Below are 20,218 nucleotides of genomic sequence, written 5' to 3' on the forward strand. Positions count from 1 at the left end.
AAAGAAAGTTTAGTTGGAGGCTCAAAAAACACAGGTGTACACCACATTTGGTGGTTTTTTATTGGGAAGCAGTCTGCTTTGTTTTGAGTCAAGCGATCTCCAGACAGGCACAGGGAATTAGTTAAATCATACCGTGTACTCCCTGCTCGGCCTACATCTTTAGGCAAAAGCAACCTAAATTTAACATTAAGTGGTGTTATCAACCTAGGTTGCACATTTGAATCACCAGGGATGCTTTTTTTAAACATAGCGTGGCCTGGGCCATACCCTAGAAATTTTGATTTAATTTATTTGGGATAGGGACCAGACATAAGTATTTTTAAAATCACTACAGATTTGTCAAAGTTGCAGCCAGGACTGAGAACCACTGCTCTAAAGGCACCTTGCATGACAGAAGAAATCTCAAATGGCACCTCTTGGCTTCAGAATCAGAGGTGGCAGGGGTTGCTTTGTTTTCCCGCAGCAGCTGAGAAAGCAACCAAATTCATGACCTGTCCTTACACACCCCAGGCCTATGGTTAGTTTTCACTGCTCATTAGAAGGTAGAGATGATTATTTTGCAAAAGACTAAGTCACTGTTGGGCTGGGAGGTGACGATAAAGGCTAAAGTGATCGAGGGTGTTCCATTCTATACAAGGGCAAGTTGTGAGTGAGTTGGATAAACCAAGATTTGACAATGAGTAGCTTTTTGGTATGTACAACCTGGGTAGTAGTCTGTTTATCGTACATATGTGGCCAGCTACCAGGGCAACAGTAGCAGAAGTGCTGTCTGTATATGGAAGCTACACATAGCACCAGTCTGTCTCTTGCTAACTTCATAAGCACCCATTCTTTGGCTCAGAAACCACCTGACAGTCATCTCCTCCCTCTTCTTTCCTTCCTTGCCACTTTTCACGCATTTCCAGTATGGCATTTCACCACAAATGAAATTAGTTACAAAAATCTGCTTACATTTGTATTCCATATTAGACTACGGGTTCCTTAAGGTTATGGACAGCTTTAGTCATTCTAATATCTTTAGCTTTCATCACATGCCAGGTATGCAAATATTTGTAGACTGAAAATGATGGCCTGTGATTCTAGATTTCCTGTTTTAATTTGAAAGTACGAATGGGTGAGAGATAGTAGAGAAAGGAAAAGGAAAGGGAGATGCTCACAGCTTTAGAGGCAAACTTCTTCCAAATACAACTCAATTTTCTAATAAATATCTCTCAAATGCATACATTCTTATAATATATATTTATTGAAGCATTCTACACACAGCAGCAAACTTGTCATAAAAGTTCTCTGACATCGTGGAGCTTACGTTGGGGTAAACTATTAGCAAAGGAGAAACATAAGCATCACTAAGAATATTTAACTTTTTAAAAAATGTTATGAAGAAAATAAACAAGGAATTGAAACAGGAAATGGTTTACATATGTGAATCAGGGTGGGGTGACATTTTAAACAGGTGGTTAGAGAAGGCCCCTCCAGAAGCATGACATTTACACTGAAACTCAAGCCCACTGCAAAAAAAAATGTGGGGGAAGAAGGAGATCCCAGGCAAAGAGAATAGTGAATACAAAAGTCCAAGTACAGGAGGAAAAGGCTTGGGGAAATTGAGAAATAAAACGAAGGCTCATTTTTAACTTCTACACACACACACACACACACACACACACACGCATACACACATACATAAAATAAGTGGAAAAAAAAATTGTTTATGCTTAGATAACTCGTGAAACTGACCCCTTTTACAAAATGACCAAAGTTCTCCCAGGCCTTGAGTTATAAGCCATCATACACCCAGGGGCAGGTTTGCTGGCTTAAGAGTGTCTCTGTAAGATCGTCTCTAAAAGGTCAGTGTGCTCTTATCCTGCCAGATCATGTTTGATCAAAATGACCTGAATAGTGACTTCAGCACTCCCATCTGAAGGTTCAAGTCTGACTTCCAAGTACCAAGGTTACGTGAGTCCAGCTCATTGTCTGGGATGAACTGAGAGCTTTATTCTAGAGAAGACCTGGACCTTCACAGTGAAATCTGCAATGCCCGCCAGCTGGGAGTCCTTTTCTACCTCGGCTTTACTGATCTGTATTATGCAGTCTAAACCATCGGGAAGTGGAATTAGGTTTGTCTCATTCTGTCAGTTCTTAATAAACTCCGTGAGTACAGCACCCTTACTTTATTCTTCTTTATGTACGCAGCTCCTAACACAAGGCCTAACTCTCAGAAAATTGGCCCAGAAACTAAATGATTTTAGTTTTTTTAATGGTTAGAAACAAAAAAATCAAATGAAAATAAATATTTTTTAACACATGAACATTAAATGAAATCCCAAGTCAGTGTTTGTAAAGTTTTATGGAAAGTCACGTTCATTCATTTATGTTTTGTCCAAGCCTGTTCTCTCATGATAAAGGCAGACTTGAGTGGTTGTTACAGACTGCAGTAGTTATGATAGAGACTGTGTGGGTTGCAAGTCTAAAATGTTTACTATTGACCCTTTATAGAAAAAGTTTGCCAACCTCTGTGATAAATATTTACCATGTGAATAATGAAATGAATACATAAATAAATGAACGATTAGGACAAATTCACTTTCATATAATTACTCCTTAATAGTATACAATCTATGGCAGAGATCCAGGTATGAACCTAGACCTTTACACATTTTATTTAAAATATGAGACAGTATTATTTGTGAATCATTTTGCCATGCTGTTCCAAAATATATTCAATCAGAATAAAAATTTTAATTGCATTTTCTAAATGGGCTTCTCCCATTTTTGTAATTAAATGTGCATCTCAATGCGTCTTTTCATGAGGACCAGCCAGTCTTCCAAGAAGTTATATTTGCATGGTAGTCATTTTACTGTATCAAGCATGTATATGTCCTCTGCAGTTTTCTTCCTTCTGTGTCTGTCTGTAGGTTCTAAACTTTTACCATGGGATATGCAATTCTGCTTTACAGAGGTACATGATAGAAAGAAATCCAATCACCTCCCTGACATGTGAATTTCATTTCACTTTTACATTTGTTAACTGATTTCCTAGGTTTTACTGAATGCCCACTACACTGTCAGATTGGAGGCATTAGGGGGGTCATGAAATGTGTATATTTTCAAAATCTGCAAAAGGCAAGCAAATCAGTTGCGTTCGCCTCAGGCAAGATGCATGTTCTTACGTAAAACAAGTTAAGGGCACTAGAAATGGTTTAATACAGATCCAGATAGAAGACTACACAAATTCATATGAAAACTGGAAGAGGTTACTCTGAATATTAGAGAAACTGCAAGTGAACTTGAACGGAAAACTCTGTAATGCTGATTACACCTTCTTAGTACTGGCATTCCTGCTTTCATTTCCTTTTTCAAATTGCTGAGAAGGGATTAAAACAAACATATCTGAAATTGATCCTGTTGTGTAGGCTGATAGGATTTGTTTCTGTTTGTTTACTTTTGTATGGTTTTAATTTTCCTGGAGGGAATTTGGGTCCAAGTAATAATCACTGTTTTCCGTTTTAGGAGAAACTCGTCTTCTGTACATCATTAAAACTTCTATAATTATTTTTTTCACAGAGGAGAAAGTTATGTGATTGGAAATTCTATCATTTCTATTTTGTATTAAGTACTTTGGAGGCAAATTTATATAGATTCACTTAAATAGGGTGTTTGCTTACAATGCACTATTGGGGAGACTTTACTCTTTCTAATTTAGGGGCTGGAGCTATAGAAGGAAAGCCTTTAGAAATTCATACCAGCTAATTAATCCAGCTCATTAGCCTAAAACCTCACTGAATGCTGAGAGTGCTGCTAATGTAATAAGTTTCTCAGTTAATGGAGTCAAAGCTAACTTCAAAGATGGCTAGTACCTCATTCATTAACTTAATCAACTCTCTGGGCACCTCATAGACAACAAATCCTGGTAGGAGAGCAATAAAGATGGAAGTGGATGTTTTGTTCTCTTATCCCCTGACTGACTTAAAAGTTAAAATTTGGATAACTGTTGAGTGCACAAATAGTACACGTTCCCACCTCTGTATAACAACAGGACAAGACAAACAAATGCTGTAGAGAAATTTTTGTCAAAATGAAAGTTTGAAATTGTCCCAATACTCCAATCAGTATAAAAAGCCAACATCTAGTGTGTTGAGTATTATGCATTTTACATGCTCAATCTACTATACACATTTTAGCCCATAAGAAAAGAAATGGAAATGAGGCATCAATTTGCCCCGTTATCTTGTTTTCCTTTTAAGATTTTCTAAAATAAATGTCAATAAATTTAATGAATTGTTCCATAAATTAAATAGATTATTTTTAGATTTATTATTTATTCCATCTTCAAAACAAAATAAAAAAGGACATCATTATTGTTCTTTCATTCAACAAATATGTGAAAATCTACTAGGTATCTAAGCAATGTTTTAGATGAGGGAGTTCAATGAGAATACCTTTTAAATTGTTTCTATTTTCATTCATTTTTAGTAAATCTTGCCTTCATCATCTTGTTTCAAATTCTTGAATTTTTCTTATTTCTGGAGATTTTTCACTACTATGGCTTCCCTTTAGGGAGGGAAATTTTTGTGTTTATCAACTACTAGGAGCTCAGACATTGCATGGGCCTCTATTTAAAGAGACGTTTGGTTTGATTAATGAACCAGTTGACTATGACACTGGAGAAAGAAAAATTGCTACTGGTAAAGGCAGATGAACAACAAGAAATAAAACAGTAGGGAAAGAGATTTTGTTTTAGGAAGTCACTTGAAGAATTACCCTCTTCTTTAAATATGATGATAGAACAAATTAAACTGTTTTAAATATTTCAAAGAGGTTTATTCTAATCCAATATGAGTGAGCACAGCCTGGGGAAGAGATAAACCCAAGAAGCCTTGAGTAAGTGGTCGCTAGGCAGTCAGAATGCAACTCTTTTTTATAAAATTTAGGGAAGCAAACATCACAGGCAAACTCATGAATCAATACATGGAGGTCATTCATTGGTTTGGCCTAAAAAGGCAGAATATACTGAAGCCAGGGCTTACAGGTCATAGGTGGGTTCAGAGATTCTTTAATTTGCAATTGATTAAAGGAACAAAGCTATGTCTAAAAACATGAAGTTCATAAAAGTGAATGTTTAAGTTAAGATAAAGAAGTCTACCAATTATCATGTGATACCATGCCAGAGTCAGGCTGTGAGAGCAAACCACAACATACTGGGTCAAAATGATCTGTAGGGGTGCATGACTTAATCCTTGCCTGGCATGGCCTTAGGTCTTGCCTATAATTTGGTATCTTATTGCCACAAAGCATCTGTTCTTTCAGTCTTATAGCTATTTTAACATCAATGTTGGTTACTTGTGTTTAAACTTCCCCAGGGAGTGGGTGTAATGAGGCATGTCTGACCTCCTGTTTTTCCATGGCCAGGAACCCAGTTTTTTTCGAGGTCCCCTGGGCCAAAAGAGGGTCTGTTCAGTCAGTTTGGGGGACTTAGTTTAATTCTAGTTTACAAATAGAATGTGAGTTTCCTGGTTCAGATATGCCCTTGCTTTCTTTAGTATTCTACACCGTGAACCCTGTAAGGCCAAGGCTCCTTTTCTTCCTATAACTCCAATGCTCTCCCTCATTTTACACAGGTTCAGAGAACTGCTCAAAACTCTGCATTTTTCTCCTTTTTTACCAGACCTGGATATACCATGCTAGTGACAGATTCATTGTTTTGTGAATAATTTTTCTCCAGTTTTTTTCTATAGCTGCATTGAACGATTCACTGGTACATTTTTCGTTTAATATATTGTCCTCTCTGTCTTGAAGAAGTTTCTAAGAATTTTAGTTTGGTGATGAAAAAAGAAACACAAAAAACTAAAAACACTTCATTTTACAAAACTAATTGGAATGGGAAATTGGAGTTAGTAATCACAGTTCAGGACTCAAATTTCCATCTTAATACAGAACAGTTAACTTTTGAACTTAAGGTACTTTCTCAAAATAGTGTTGTAAAATAAGTTTTCTAGTCATCAGAATAATCAAATTTAATTGTATGAGAGCTGTCTTATCTTTGCAAAACTCCCCATGACCAGAACTGAGAAGTTACTTCAACTTAATCTATATAAATATTGAACATGGTAAGTATAGTAAAATGGTTCAGGGATAGACTACTAAGATAAAATAATCAAGATTTTTCATATATTTATGAACGTGGTACCAGGGACCACATAATATAGTCCCCTTTGGTAATGGAAGCTGTGCTGTTGGTTTTACTGCATAACAAACCACACCAAAACTGATTAGCTTACAACAGAAAACATATATTTGAGTCTGTGGAGGTTGGCAATATGAACTAGGCTTAGCTGAGCAATTCTGCTTATCCAGGGCCTTTTGCGGACTTTGCTGTTGTGCTCATGTGCGTGTGATGAGCTCCCGTGAGTACTGCGGAGACTGGCTGGTCTAAGATGCCAGTCACTCCACATAACCTCCATCCTCTGGCAAAATAACCCAAGCATATTCACAGAGCAATGGCTAGATAGGTTAGGCTCCTGGAACTCACAAAATGTCACCGTCACTGTGTTATATCAGTCAAGAGAAGTTATGAGGCCAGCCTGTATTCTAGGCAAAGGAAAATAGACACCTCACCTATTGGTGAGGGGTGCTAGAAATAACTGAAGCCATAATGTTATCTACCATGAGTAGAATACATAAAACTTGAGCGTTTTCACACTTACATGTCTGTCAGGTGTAGGAAGCCATTTGGCAGCCAGGATATGAAGATAACATGCTGAAACTATCAGGCACGTTTGATCAGCAGGACCCTGACAGAACCCTGATAACACTGTGTTCCTAGGTTCAGTTGTTCCTAATACTCAGTGCTGTCTTTGCTCATCCTTTAGTTTAGCCATTATATCCTGTCTTGTATTCTATGAGCCAATTAAATTTCTCTTTTGTCTAAGTTAAATGAGTTGAGGTTCTATCAGTTTAATAAAAGTTCTTGAAAAAATCCACTACCGAAACTTGTTTACATATACTTATTCCTTGTCCATTGTTGTCACATACTAATATAGTCAGTAGAATAACAGCTAAGTTATATATTCATTTAGCTATGGATATTCATTTTAAAATTAATTTTACTTCCAATAAGTGAAGTGTCTATCTTCATTAAGCAATTCAACTGCATTGAATTCTTCATCTGGATTTATATGGTGGTACTTTGTAAATGGCCTGAGTAGTTAGACACTATCCTTTAATTCTGAAAATTAGGGACCAAATGTCATTTAGAAAATTGAAAATCTACTTTTATGACTTCAGTTGAAAGAACTCATGCTGAAATGTGAACAATGTTCATGAAATGTTAATAAATAAGACTAATGATAGTCCGTGGTAATTTTAAAATGATCCAACTCTTAAACGACTTACAACTAATGCTACTACCTTTGAGAAAAGAGGGTCACAATATTGAAATTGCATGCTCATAGCAAAACTGAACTTCAAAAGCCTTTCATGATCATATATATCAAGAGTCTATTTCACATTGTTCTCACATTTACTACACAGACACGTTCATTTCTCACTTTAAATATAATGATGATAGATGTAGAATTATGGGATCTGAATCAATTTTCAGATTGTGAAACTCCACATAGTCCTCTATAATTATCCTGCCTCCCAACATTGAAAAATACGCTCTCTCCCTGACTTCTCTTTTTGAATCATTAACACTATGAACCCGTATAATTGAAAAAAATGTGTCACTTTTAACTTTCTTCATTGTATTTGAAGAAAAAAATACTCTGGCCAAATGAGAAATGAAGTTTTTGGAAAACCAGAACATACACAAAAGTTTCTAAGCTTCTTAGCACAGAAAATAGGACTGAAGGGCTTGTTAATGAGCCAATCTGTGAGCCATCATGTGCTAGCATCTCTCTAAATGGAAACTGTAAGACAAAAGACATGTCACCTTTCAAGAAAGACACTGTCAGTGTTGAGTAAAACCAGAATGTGACTATGTCCCTTCAGTGTATTCCTTCATTTTTCAGTATCAGGGAATACTGTCAGCATTTTCTGAAATTTATAGAGGTCAATGAGTTGTCACTATTATCCCTATTTTCAGAGGAGTTACTTGAAACTCAAAAGGATTAAAGTGACTTATAATTAGTCATAATGGTTCCTCCTTTTCACAACCTACTTCAGATTTAAACTATCTCTGCATGAAAGAAAAATTTAATGTGATTTATGTTAAAGTGCTCATATACTTCAGAGTATCAAATGGCAGAATTTCAGGATAGTAGAATATATTTCTCTATGTGTTTTTAAAATTCTATGCTCCACATCCATTATCTGTAAATAAAGTACAGTTTCCAATGCAGTCAACGAGCAGTCAAGTGTGCTAACGAGGACATCTTTAAATAGTGTTGTTCTGCTGTGCTACAGAGTGGAGCTCATCAGAGAGCTGATGGAACACAGAACCATTTGGAGAGGCTCTGAGAACACATTTACAAAAATACCAAATCTGAATTAAGCAAAACTTAAGGATACTTTGTTTTGACTACTGGAAAGGAAACAATGACACACACAGGGACCCAGGTGGTTAATGTACTGTACACTATTACTATAAAGTACAAGACCTCAGCCTCTAAGCTCTTCAGAACCCAGGAATTCAGTTGGTTACGTAGTGCCCTATAGAACAGACTTGAAGAGTAAAAGAGCAAACATTTCAGATGCTCTTTCAAAGCTTGCCAATGCACTTGGCTATTGAATTCTTGCTATTGGTCTGTTGTGCAGGAGGGAAGTTTACAATGGTTTTTACTCTCCAAGAGGTTTTAAGCCTGTCTCAATTACAATACAGAATATGACATAAGCCCCCCTTTTTTTGTGTGTTGTAAAAAATAAACTACAATTGTAATAGCAAAACAAATTTGCTCAGTTCAGAAATGGTGTAATATGTAAACCTAAAGCTTTGCAGTTAATGCAGGTCCCTTGACTTTTAAGTCAACTTAATTCGAAGACAAATACCATGATTTATTAGCTATGAAATTGTTCTCTCCCACTATAGTTTAAATTAAAAGGCTTTAAGTAAACATTGCAAATTCAACAATGTTCACTTATGAGCTACTTATTTTCATCTGTAGATTCACCTGGTTGTGCCAAAAGATCCCTAAGGTCCTGATTTCATCTCACATTCACTGTTCTGTATGTGTGTGTGAATTCAAGTATCTCCTCTTTGTGAAGACCATTGACAGTGCTACAAGACGGTGAACAACACCACAACCCATGTTTAATGTTCATGTTGATGTCGTTTAGTAATGTGGCTAATTTGCAGAAAATCAGTCATTTATTTAAGTGAAAGTGTAGGACAAATGTTCTATAATCAGTGAATGCTGTTTCCATTTGGAAATAATTTGCTGAATTTTTTATGTGATTTTCAAGTTATGCTACTTCACCCATTAACAAGAGAGTACGAATGGGCTATGTTACTTTTAGGAAGTCCTTTTTCAAAACATTCTCCCTGCTGAAATGTCAGTACAAAGTGTCTTCTTATATTTCGATGCTTTCTCAGAGTTTAAGTGACCCACGACACCAATCACACATATCTCCAGGAATCTGACACACTGAAAAATCCTATGAGGTTTCCTAAAATAGATCCTGCTGACAACCATTTTACGTCTGAACCTGTACTAATTGAAAGAGGTCTCACTGATAAGAAATAATAAAAACAAAACAAAGCAATCAATTTGGGGTGAGGTAGATTAGGGCTAACTTTTATTTAGTATCTAGTAATTCAGCCATGTCACTTTACAGTCTCTTCCTAGCTCTCTCTGTCAGCACAGAAATTAAGGTTCAACTTTTAAAACATCACTTCATCAATCACAACTCTGACCTAGTATGTATTTTTTGCAATTCTCCTTTTTAAAGAATAGAATGGTATATTCAAGATTTTATCAATAACTTGTTTGATGAGAAATTCTCTTGTTACTATTTCATAAAAGACTTCCTGAAAATAGTTTTTACCCTCCTTTAGAAGTAAAACAACAACAAATCAGAAACAAAGCATTGCATATTAATTTAATTTTCCAATTCATTGTGAAAAGCAGTGAATTATGCGAGTTAATAGAAATGAATAATAAAAACAGAATTTAGGCTATTGTCAGTCCCTGTAAAATAAATTGTAATCTGAATATGTGCTTTGATCAAGTATTTTTTCAAAAGCATGTTCTACTATGATTCCCAATTTTCAAAATTCAAAATGTGACCCAGTACACACATTGATGTTCCCACACGTAAATTTAAGACAAACTCTTATGAACAACTTATCTGTACTCTATACTCTGATACTTTCTATTCTAGCTAATTTAATTTTTTAAATGCTTATTTGGATTCACAAAATTGATTTCATAACCTACTAATGAGTTGCAATCGCCCATAGAAAACATTGCTTTAATCTAAGTTTTTAAAACTGTGAGGAGGTGACTTTCATCTTAATAAGCAGAGAAGTGTTAAAAACATAATTGTCATACAAATAGATAGTGAACTTGTGTCAAAGTTGTGTTAATCACATTAATAAAAATACCAGCAAGAAAATACTAGAGCTAGTTTTAAGAGCATTTGAGGAACTTGCATAGTAAACAGAGGAATGACTTCTAAAAATAAGTTTGCTAAATTATATTTAAGACTGGTTAACTCCTTGCAGTATAGGGAGCCATAAGACCTCTGGTGGTTAACTCTAGTAAATTATAAAATCAAAACAACTTAATTTCCGCACTTTTAGATACAGAAGGATTCAAACATAGTCCAGTCGGGAGACTGACACAATATCAGTTATTTTAAGAAAGAATTTTTAGAAAGGATGCTAAGTGGATATAGAGTTATTAACCAAATTTATGCAAAGGCTAAGATATTGCCATGGTATCACAGAAACAGCAATGTTAGGAAGTAGCTACCACCCCTACCATCTTCGGGGCTGAGGCAACAAAAGGAAGATCATTAAGACTTAAAAGCTTGGAGGAGAGGCTTTGTGGTGATGAACCTCAAACCCCTCTGGTGCTAGCGTTGGTGTCTCCGAGGAGGGCTTGATGAGATCAAATGTTGGATGTACTGCAAGTGTTGATGTACTGCAAGTGTTGGAAATACTACAAAGAGGCAGCACCTGCTGCTATGGGAATAAATTGATATAGCTGGAATGAAGACGTGCCATTACGATAAATTCCTGGAGCAGGGAGAAACAAAAGAGGAAACCAACAATGGGAGCAATTCCCTCTCCCTGCCAAGCCTTGCCATCTCCCTCCATTGGCAAAGCCTAACAGGAAACCACTAGTAAAACAGATACATGGTTTTCAAAGTCCCAACCTCAGCATCCTAAAAGCAACCACAGAAGGGAAGTTGGAGCTGAGAGTCAATAGTTTAAAAACTGCCACAATATCTAACCTTACAGGGCAATGGAGCCTTTGCACTTTTCTCATCTGTGGATTGTTCAAGAGTGTCAAATTGTATCTCACAAGTAAGAGAAATATTCTAACATGAGAGCAAGAAGTAAGCAAGCCTCATTTGCTTTTTTCTAAATTTAGAATACATTTATCTTTATCAGAAATGTGTGGTTTAATAAAAAGCTCCACCAAACTTCAAAATTATTATAACTGATATTTTCTGCTTTTTATATTAAAGGAATTTCTGCAGACCATTACTCAAGTCTATTATGCTAACATTAGACATACATTTGGCTTGTTACCTTGAAAACCAATAATGACATTACATATTATGAACATAAAGATGTGCCTTCTCCCATGATTCCAGAGTTCTTTGGTCCAGTGTTGATATGTGACAAAGTGTTAGAATTAATATATGGGAAATTGTGATTATTTTTTAAAACTAAATAAAAGTTACATACGATAGTAAAGATTTCAATTGTGTATAGATATCAAATAAAAAGTTATATATATGTTTATATATGTAAAAGTGTAAATATATTTATTTACACAAAATAGATCATGCCATACATTCTTTTGCACCTTAATTTTTTTTCACTTAGTACGATATCTTGCCATATTACAACAGATAGATCCTCCCCTATATTGTTAAGATCTACATTCAAATATAGGATCTACATAATCAATTTTAAAATTCCTTGGGCATTTAGGTTGTTTCTAACTTTCTGTTATTGCAATGGCTAGCTAGCTATCTAGAGCAATGAAAAGTTGCAAGATATTGTTTTATGTACAAAGTATATACACACAATATGCTGACAAAACAATATTGAGTTAAATAGTAATCATGATTTTGTTAATGTTTATTTATAATTGAATCTGTAGCTGATGACTTGAAACAGCATGAAAGAGAACAAAAATACAATCTGATGAGTGTTGTCCTATCTTTCCAAAGCAACTTTATAATCAACCAATCTTTCTATTTCTCATATCTAGATACCACACCACGTGAAGCCCTTGCCATATTACAGCTATGACCAACCTGTGATGGGGTACTGCCAGGCCCACCAGCCACTCCATGTCACCAAGGGCTATGAGACAGTGTCTCCAGAGCTGGACGAAAGCCCCGGCCTGGAGCTGGGGCGAGACCACAGCTTCATCGCGACCATCGCCAGGTCGGCGGCACCAACCATCTACCTTGAGAGAATTGCAAACTAACGCTGAAGCCAACTCCTCACTGGGGAGCTCCATGGGGGGAGGGAGGGCCTTCATCTTAAAGGAGAATGGGTATACACAATCGTGCAATCGAGCAAGCTCATCGTTCCTGTTGAAACATTTATGGCATAGAGAAAAGAAAAAGAAAAAACAAACAAAACTGCTTCAAGAAGGCAGCGAATGCACCTGCAGCATTACCGGGAGGACTGCAGAACTTTCTTTGCTTTAAAACATAAAACGAACAAACAAAAATGCTCCCGGATGTAAATAATAAGAGTGTCAAGTTCTTATAAAAATAGATTTCACCCTAGCTACATATAGGTTTGTTTGTATATTTGATTTTTCTACACTGCATGGTTCCTGGGCTGGAGAACCACAGGGGAGCAAATAAACAGGGGTGGGTGGGAAGCTAGGGAAACAACAGTTTTCCTCTTTAGGTGTGTGTAACTCTCACAGATTTTATTTAAATTGCTTTCATTTATTTTTTCTTTAAAAATGCTGTCTGTTCTTGTTTTGTTTATTTTATTATTTTTTCTTTCCTGATCAAGTTTCTAATACAAAACATGAGCATTAAAGCTTATGTTGTACCAAAAGAAAATGTGCTTTACCACGGACCACAGAGAAAGTCGACCACAAAGTTTGACAAAACTACTGGAAAACCCAATAAGTCTGGGTAAATGATCCTTCATGACAAATGCCATATACGGGACATGATAGAAGGAGTTTTGTTTGGTCCCATTGGCAGCCCTCACCGTGTAGGATGTCTGAGAGAGCCATGAAGATCACCGAATGAGAAGACAAGCAGAATCATTCTCACATGGACTAAGGCTATAAGAGAGCCATGACCATGGGCTCGATGAATGAAACTGCCAAGCTGATGCATTTCTAAACACAAGATAATGTGTAACATTCCTTTTTAAATTAATTATCAATTAGCTTTTGTGTAGTTTTTATCAATAAAAGAAAAAAATATTGAAAAATAAACATATTATTTTGTGGTTGGTATACCACAGCCCACCTAATGCTGAGTGCTTTATCTGTATATTGTGGAATGCTTCTAATCTATATCAGGGTACCCCAATAAGAATCAGTTGGTATCTATCAAGTGTTTTCTGTGCGTTCCATGGTCAGATAGGAAGGCCCTATGAAGTGTAGAAAAGGAATATGAGATGTGGTTTATGCCTGATATGGTCTGTCTGTGTCCCCAGCCAAATCTCATCTTTAATTATAGTTCCCATAATCCCCACATGTTGTGGGAGGGACCCAGTGGGAAGTAACTGAATCATGGGGGTGGTTACTCCTGTGCTGTTCTGGTGATAGTGAGTAAGTTCTTACAAGGTCTGATGGTTGTATAAGGGGCTTCCCCCTTAGCTTGGTTCTCATACTTCTCCTTGCTCCAGCCATGTGAAGAAGGACGTGTTTTCTTCCCTTTCTGCCATGACTGTAAGTTTCCTGAGGCCTTCCCAGCCATGCTGAACTGTGAGTCAATTAAAATTCTTTTCTTTATAAATTACACAGTCTTAGGTATGCCTTTATTAGCAGCATGAGAATGGACTAATACATGCCCCAATACATTTCACAATTATTTTCAGAGATATGTGACCTTACTCTAATAAAATTATATAACAATATGAGAAAAAGTAAGTATCCATGGAAGGGTTATAGGTTGTCAGATCTTATAGAAGTGAAAGAACTATGTGGAAATTGGTTACTATCTAGGAGGAAGATGGATAGCATCCCCATTTTTTAACAAAGGAGATCACTGCATGCACATCAGTTGAGACATTTTATCATAAATTCTTTCGTGTTATAATGCTACATCTTAGCAATTCTCTAACTGTGGACATTCTCCTAATGTGTCCACTGGTGTAATTTGCTTAGTTTTATTTTTAAAACTAAATTATGCTACAAAATTTATGTCACCCTTTATTTAGACGAGTTTCATATTTTAAGGCCTTCTCACTTATAGTGGCCCTGCTGAGTGTTCCAGATCCAAGTTAATAGCTGCTATACATTTAATTCCAAATTCTGCTGAATTAATAATGAAAGAGCCTTGTAAATACCATCACATCACAGCAAACTAGCACAGAGTACTACTGAACATGTTTTGTTTTTTCTCCCTCAGAGAAGTTCTGTTTTACTACCACTTTAAATAAGGCTTGAAGTTAAATTATATCCCAAATGATACAAATAGTATGTCACATTAAAGGAAAACTCAATCGAGGGAAGTTTTTTTCATGTTGGAACACATGGCTATTGCTGTTGAATTCTGGTATCTTTCCTCTTAATATTATATTCTAGGTTACATGTATTTTCTTAACCATTCAAGTTGAATCAATTTACCATAAGTTTAAAAATTAAAGATAATTCTTTGGCATTATGATTTTGTTTTCAGAAACTATTCAATACATTTGGAATATGTCTTCCCAAATTACAAGGATTTTTTTGGTGGGGGTCTTTCCAAATTACAAGGATTCTCTTAATCCTTCTCATCTTCTCTATCTATCCAGTGTCCCCCATATACCATATCCACCACACCACCCCTTCCAGAGTTGATTTATGAGAGGTCACATATGAAAAATCTCGATCAAATTTGGCTGATGTCAGCTTCAGTTTTAGTTCTGTTTCTTATAACCAAAAAAGTCATAAATAGATAAGAATCTTCATGTTATTTAAAACTGCCATATTTGGCCAACAGTTGCCTCAAGGTTAATATGAAATAAGTGAACTACTAGCAAAACAGATAGCATTATAAAAAATGTTGTGTCCTATTTATATGAAAATTTTCAAAGAACTTATTTAAAATGTAATTTACATATGCCGGAAAAAGTTTACACTGAGCTCCAGAAATCTATGATTAAAACAAGCAAACAAACAAAAACTCAAACCAAATTACTTTAGTAGGCTTGGAAAAGTCCTCAGCTGAAAAATTCAGGTTTGATATTGTCTGAAGGGTCAAGCAAGTTTTCAGATAAAACAGTGTGTGTGTGTGTGTGTGTGTGTGTGTGTGTGTGTGTGTGTAGTGGTATTTCAACAAAAGGCTTAAGAAGAAAATAGGATTATTCATCACTTAAGCCCAAAAGTCAATTATTTTTCCCGCAACCCTGGTGTAACCAAGGAGGATGAAAAACTTCTGTTAGTCAACACTCAGGATAAATTATCTTCTGGGCCTATAAATGATAGGGAACAAACTTGTCTATGGAGGTCACTTTCATCCCTTTTTTTGTTAATTTTTGTGCTTTGCTATGCAAACTGATTGCCCCAGAATCCTTCTTCCTTAACGTAGAAGAGTGTAACTGTGAATTGTGACCCTAGCTAATATAAAGATTTTTTCACTTTCTTCTAGAAGTCAGGAATTATGTTGATTCTACTTATTTTTTACGTTGAAGTGTTAAAGAGCCCTCTTAAAGAAAGTTATGCTTTATTTGAAGACTATTCTAATTAGTAATTTGATTTTACACTATAGTGTTTATTGAACTTCTGAAGGCTATGCAGGTTGTAATTTCAAAGTTGAGGAGTCTCATGGAGTATTTATAGAGCAAGGGCATTAAAACCATGCCTAAAAGCAATTGTGAATGTGACAGAATACAGATTGGAACAATCAATTATCCAAACATTCTGATTAACTTTTTTTCATAAATATTCTTTGTAATGCTGAGTTTGCTTTACTGATTCTAAAATGAAATAAAGAAATAGCTTAGAACGAGGCCTGATCGGTATATGTTTAGGTGTAACTGCGGTTTAACTTCACATCTTATTGTACCTCTACTCACAGATTGGCGGACCTAACCCCAGCATGACTGATTCAGGTCTGATATGGGATCTGAGAATGTCTTTCTAAGTCCCCAGGTGATGCTGAGGCTGCTGTGTGTGGACTACACTTTAAGAACCACTGCCATAGAGTGTAGATACTTCTATCTGTTTAGGTTGATGACTCTGTATGAAGACTCAAAATTTGCATTTAATGTTTACTTAGAATTTAATGTTAAATTAATCTTTAAAATAAGAATTAATTTAAAACAGGTAGTAGTTTTATATGTTCATGCAATATGAAAGACTCGTACCTTTACATAAAGAGCATTTTCTAAAACATGCTGTGTAACACTAACAGACTATGCTCTCTGTGAAAGCAAAGAAGTGAAAAATAAACATCAGCAGCAGTAACAACAACAAAAGAGGTTTATATGATCAAATTAAATTCAGAAAATATTGCATATGATATGCTCCCTTTGGAAACTCACAAGGCAATTTAACATTTAAACAATATCAGATATACTGCAGTCAAGAAACCCATTTAACTTTGTTTAACTTGGAGTTTTCTAAACATATTAAACTACAATATCCTTCCTTAATTTAATATCTAAAAAAAATCCTGCAGAACTAATTTTCTGCAGAACTCATTTGGGAAATGTTAATTTAAGGAATGTTCTTTCTTTGGCCATCAAGAAAAGCATGTACCTTTGCAGATAACAATTTCTACATTTACAAATGATATAATGTACACCTATTTCCGAGATGCATGTGGATTTTTTTAATCAAAGACAATATATTTTAATCTCTCTAATAATAAAGTAAATGTCAAATACACCTGGATTAAATGAAAATGAATAATTAAAATGATGAAAATTCGATATCGTGAATGAGAAGTAGATCTCTCCATAGACAACATTCCTGTTCCATTGGAGATTAGACTCATTGTTTCTAAAGTGTAAGGCATTTTAAAATCAAAACAAATCACCAAAAAGTGCATGAAAATGTGGAGGGCCTTTATTTTCTGAGTTAACAAGTTCCTGGTAAGTCACTGGGCTTGGGTGATGTCAATCATTCATCTGCTTTCTGGGCCAGAGGTGCCCCTCACACAGGTAATAGTAATGCTTGCCGGAAGGGAAGAAAGAAAGACCAACACGAACCTTGGCTCATCCTGTCATAGTTATTTCCTTATAGAAACCAGGAAATTGATTATAGTGTTAGAATAAATTTCAGACTTACTTTATTCATTATTGTTTCCTTTTCAAAATGACATAAGAATAAAAACGAGGTTAGACATGAGTTCAGATTTTGTACTAGTTAAGAAAACTGTTCTACTGAAAATAATGGAAGAACTATGTCATAACAAATCCCTGGAATCAAAACATCCAAATTCTTGAGTTTGGCTATAACCCTTCTGGGTGATATTCACTTGTTTTTAGTTAAAGGAGGAAATACAACTGAGGATAACTGATGTGAGGATTAATTAGGTAGTTATATTAGTCTACTCTGACTTTCATAACAAAATGCCATAATCTTAAACAATAGGAATATATTTAGAAATATATTTTCTTTACAGTTTGGAGGCTGTAAAGTTCAAGATCAAGCTCCCAGGAGGTTTCGGCTTTCTACCTTGTTTGCAGACAGCTCCCCTTTCTCTGTGTCCTTATAAGGTAGAGAGAGAGTACAATCTCTTTGGTATCTCCACTTACAAGGAAATTAATCCTCAAATCAATTCTTCACTCTTATGACTTCATTTAACTGTAACTGCCCCCTTCTAGACCCTATCTCCAAATACAGTCACTTTGGAAGTGAGGACCTTTAACATACGAGTTTTAGGGAGACACAATTCTGTCTACAGCAGCCAAGAATGCATAAACACACACACAAACAAATAGCTGCAAGATATCTATGAGAGTGAGCCAACTGATTTTAAGAAGAAAAAGTACATAATAAAAATAGCCAGGTTACTCTAGCAAATGAATGCTTGAAGGAAAGATTAGCTGGAATTATGGGTAGGTCTGAACTCCAAATGAGTTTATGAGGAAAGACTATATGGTTTGCTTTTCTGTTTTAGACACGTGGGGTATTAAAATATTTCTTAGTAAGATCATAGAAGATTTAAATTAACTAAGTTTTCTACAGAATGTCAATGTTTTCAAGTAGATCTATTGCTTAGAAAAAGCATTTCACAAGCTGGTTTTGCACTAGTCCCAAAACGTACTTTGCACAAGAAGGGGTCAAAGGTCAAGTCAAGCTAAGGGAAAAGCTTCATATTTTATCCACCAGCTCAGATATTCTCAGTACTCATTAATATATTCAAAGCTTTGTGAATTTCTGTAGTAAAGAAGCTATTTTAATTCAGTATTTCCCAATTTTATTTGATTGTGTCATATTCTTCATTTAAATGAATGCTATTGAGAACCTGTGGAGTTAGTTTTCCCCAAAATACATTTAGGAACACATTGTGTGTCTGATGAAAGGCCACCTAAGAAAGAGAAATGGGATCTTTTAGAGTCCGTGTAAAGTTCTAACATTTACCAATGCAAGTTTCTGGAAGTGTTCAGAGCTTGTGACCAGAGTAAGTCATGTAAACAACACACAGAACACCAATTCCTATATAAGCAGAGGATCAGAATTATCAGTATTTTATAATGGTTTGACTAAGATTGGGACACACAATTTGTTAGCACTGTGAAATTTACCCAGAGTTTGTTGAGTAGTAGGGTATTCAGATGTTGGAAGTCATAACAGAATTGGTGAATAAACTGGAAAATTTTAGACAAAATAAGAGATATGCTTTTTCTCTTTTCCAAATGCAAAAAAAAAAAACAAAAAAAAAAACGACTGGCAGCTTTTAGTTAAAATGTATTCATTCATTAAGCTAGTGTTTATTAAGTATTACCCTGTACCAGCCACTCATTTTTGTCCTATTAGAGATAACAGTATCTCCTGGGATATTTTACAGACTAGAAAATGATCAATTATTCTGCATACCAAAGATGCTACAATAAGGAAGAACTGGGTAAAACTGAAACATACTAGAGTAGCATAATTTAAAAGAGTGGAAGTACTAGCATGGAGGGTTGATAGGGTGGAAAGAGTATTCCAGGAAGGGCAATAGTCAACCCAGAGATAAGAAAGAACATGAATGATTCAAAGAACTGGAATACAGTAAGCAAAGGAAGAGGTGGTCCATAATGAAGTGGAAAAGGTAATTAGAGGATAGATAATACAATGCGGGGGCAACTATATTAAGGAACTGGGACTTGAACTTTAGGAGTCTAGAATTTATACTACTAGCAACCACGGGGGTGGTGGGTGGGGTCAGAGTGGTTCTTACTAATACAATAAACCTATTTTGAGTTTTGTATGAGGTCTGGATGGGAGGAACCAGATAAGAACTTTGAATACCAGTAACTTTTAGAGAAGTTATTGTAAGATAGCACTTGAGAAAGGATGAAGATATTATCTAGAAAGATTCCAATGGGAATTGACAGAAGAAAAAAATTAAAAGGATAATTAAGATTCATAAAGTGCTTATCATCTACCATGCACTGTTTCAAGAATTTGATTTTAATAACCCACAAAAACCCTTTTAAATTAAATGTGCTTCATGGGCCCCATTTTACAATGAGGTTTCAACCAAGGAGAGATTAAGGTAGTAAGTGATAGAACCATGATTCAAAGCCAGGAAGTCTCCTCAAGATAGAAGAACTCTTAGCACCTATGGACTACGGCTTCTTAACACTTCATGTGAGAGTTATTTAGAAAGGAGAAATGGTAGGTCTTGGCTATTGGAAGCAGGCAATGATTGAGAAAATGGGCAGGAGTTACTAAGGAAAGCGCCCATATATCTGCCTTGA

General features: G+C 35.6%; 1 protein-coding gene across 2 annotated transcripts in view; it reads left to right on the top strand.

Annotated features, from left to right (window-relative positions):
* LRRTM4 (leucine rich repeat transmembrane neuronal 4) overlaps positions 1–12,743 on the top strand; it is an 843,540-nt gene extending 830,797 nt beyond the window's left edge. For both annotated transcript variants that reach the window (XM_011968344.1, XM_011968345.1), the window contains exon 4: positions 12,387–12,743. In XM_011968344.1, the coding sequence (XP_011823734.1) occupies positions 12,387–12,608 (222 nt within the window). In that variant the 3' untranslated portion in view covers positions 12,609–12,743. The remainder of the gene's footprint in view (positions 1–12,386) is intronic.
* The last annotated feature ends 7,475 nt before the right edge of the window (positions 12,744–20,218 follow it).

The sequence above is a fragment of the Mandrillus leucophaeus genome, unplaced genomic scaffold (genome assembly GCF_000951045.1).
Source record: "Mandrillus leucophaeus isolate KB7577 unplaced genomic scaffold, Mleu.le_1.0 Scaffold84, whole genome shotgun sequence".
Lineage (NCBI taxonomy): Eukaryota > Metazoa > Chordata > Mammalia > Primates > Cercopithecidae > Mandrillus > Mandrillus leucophaeus.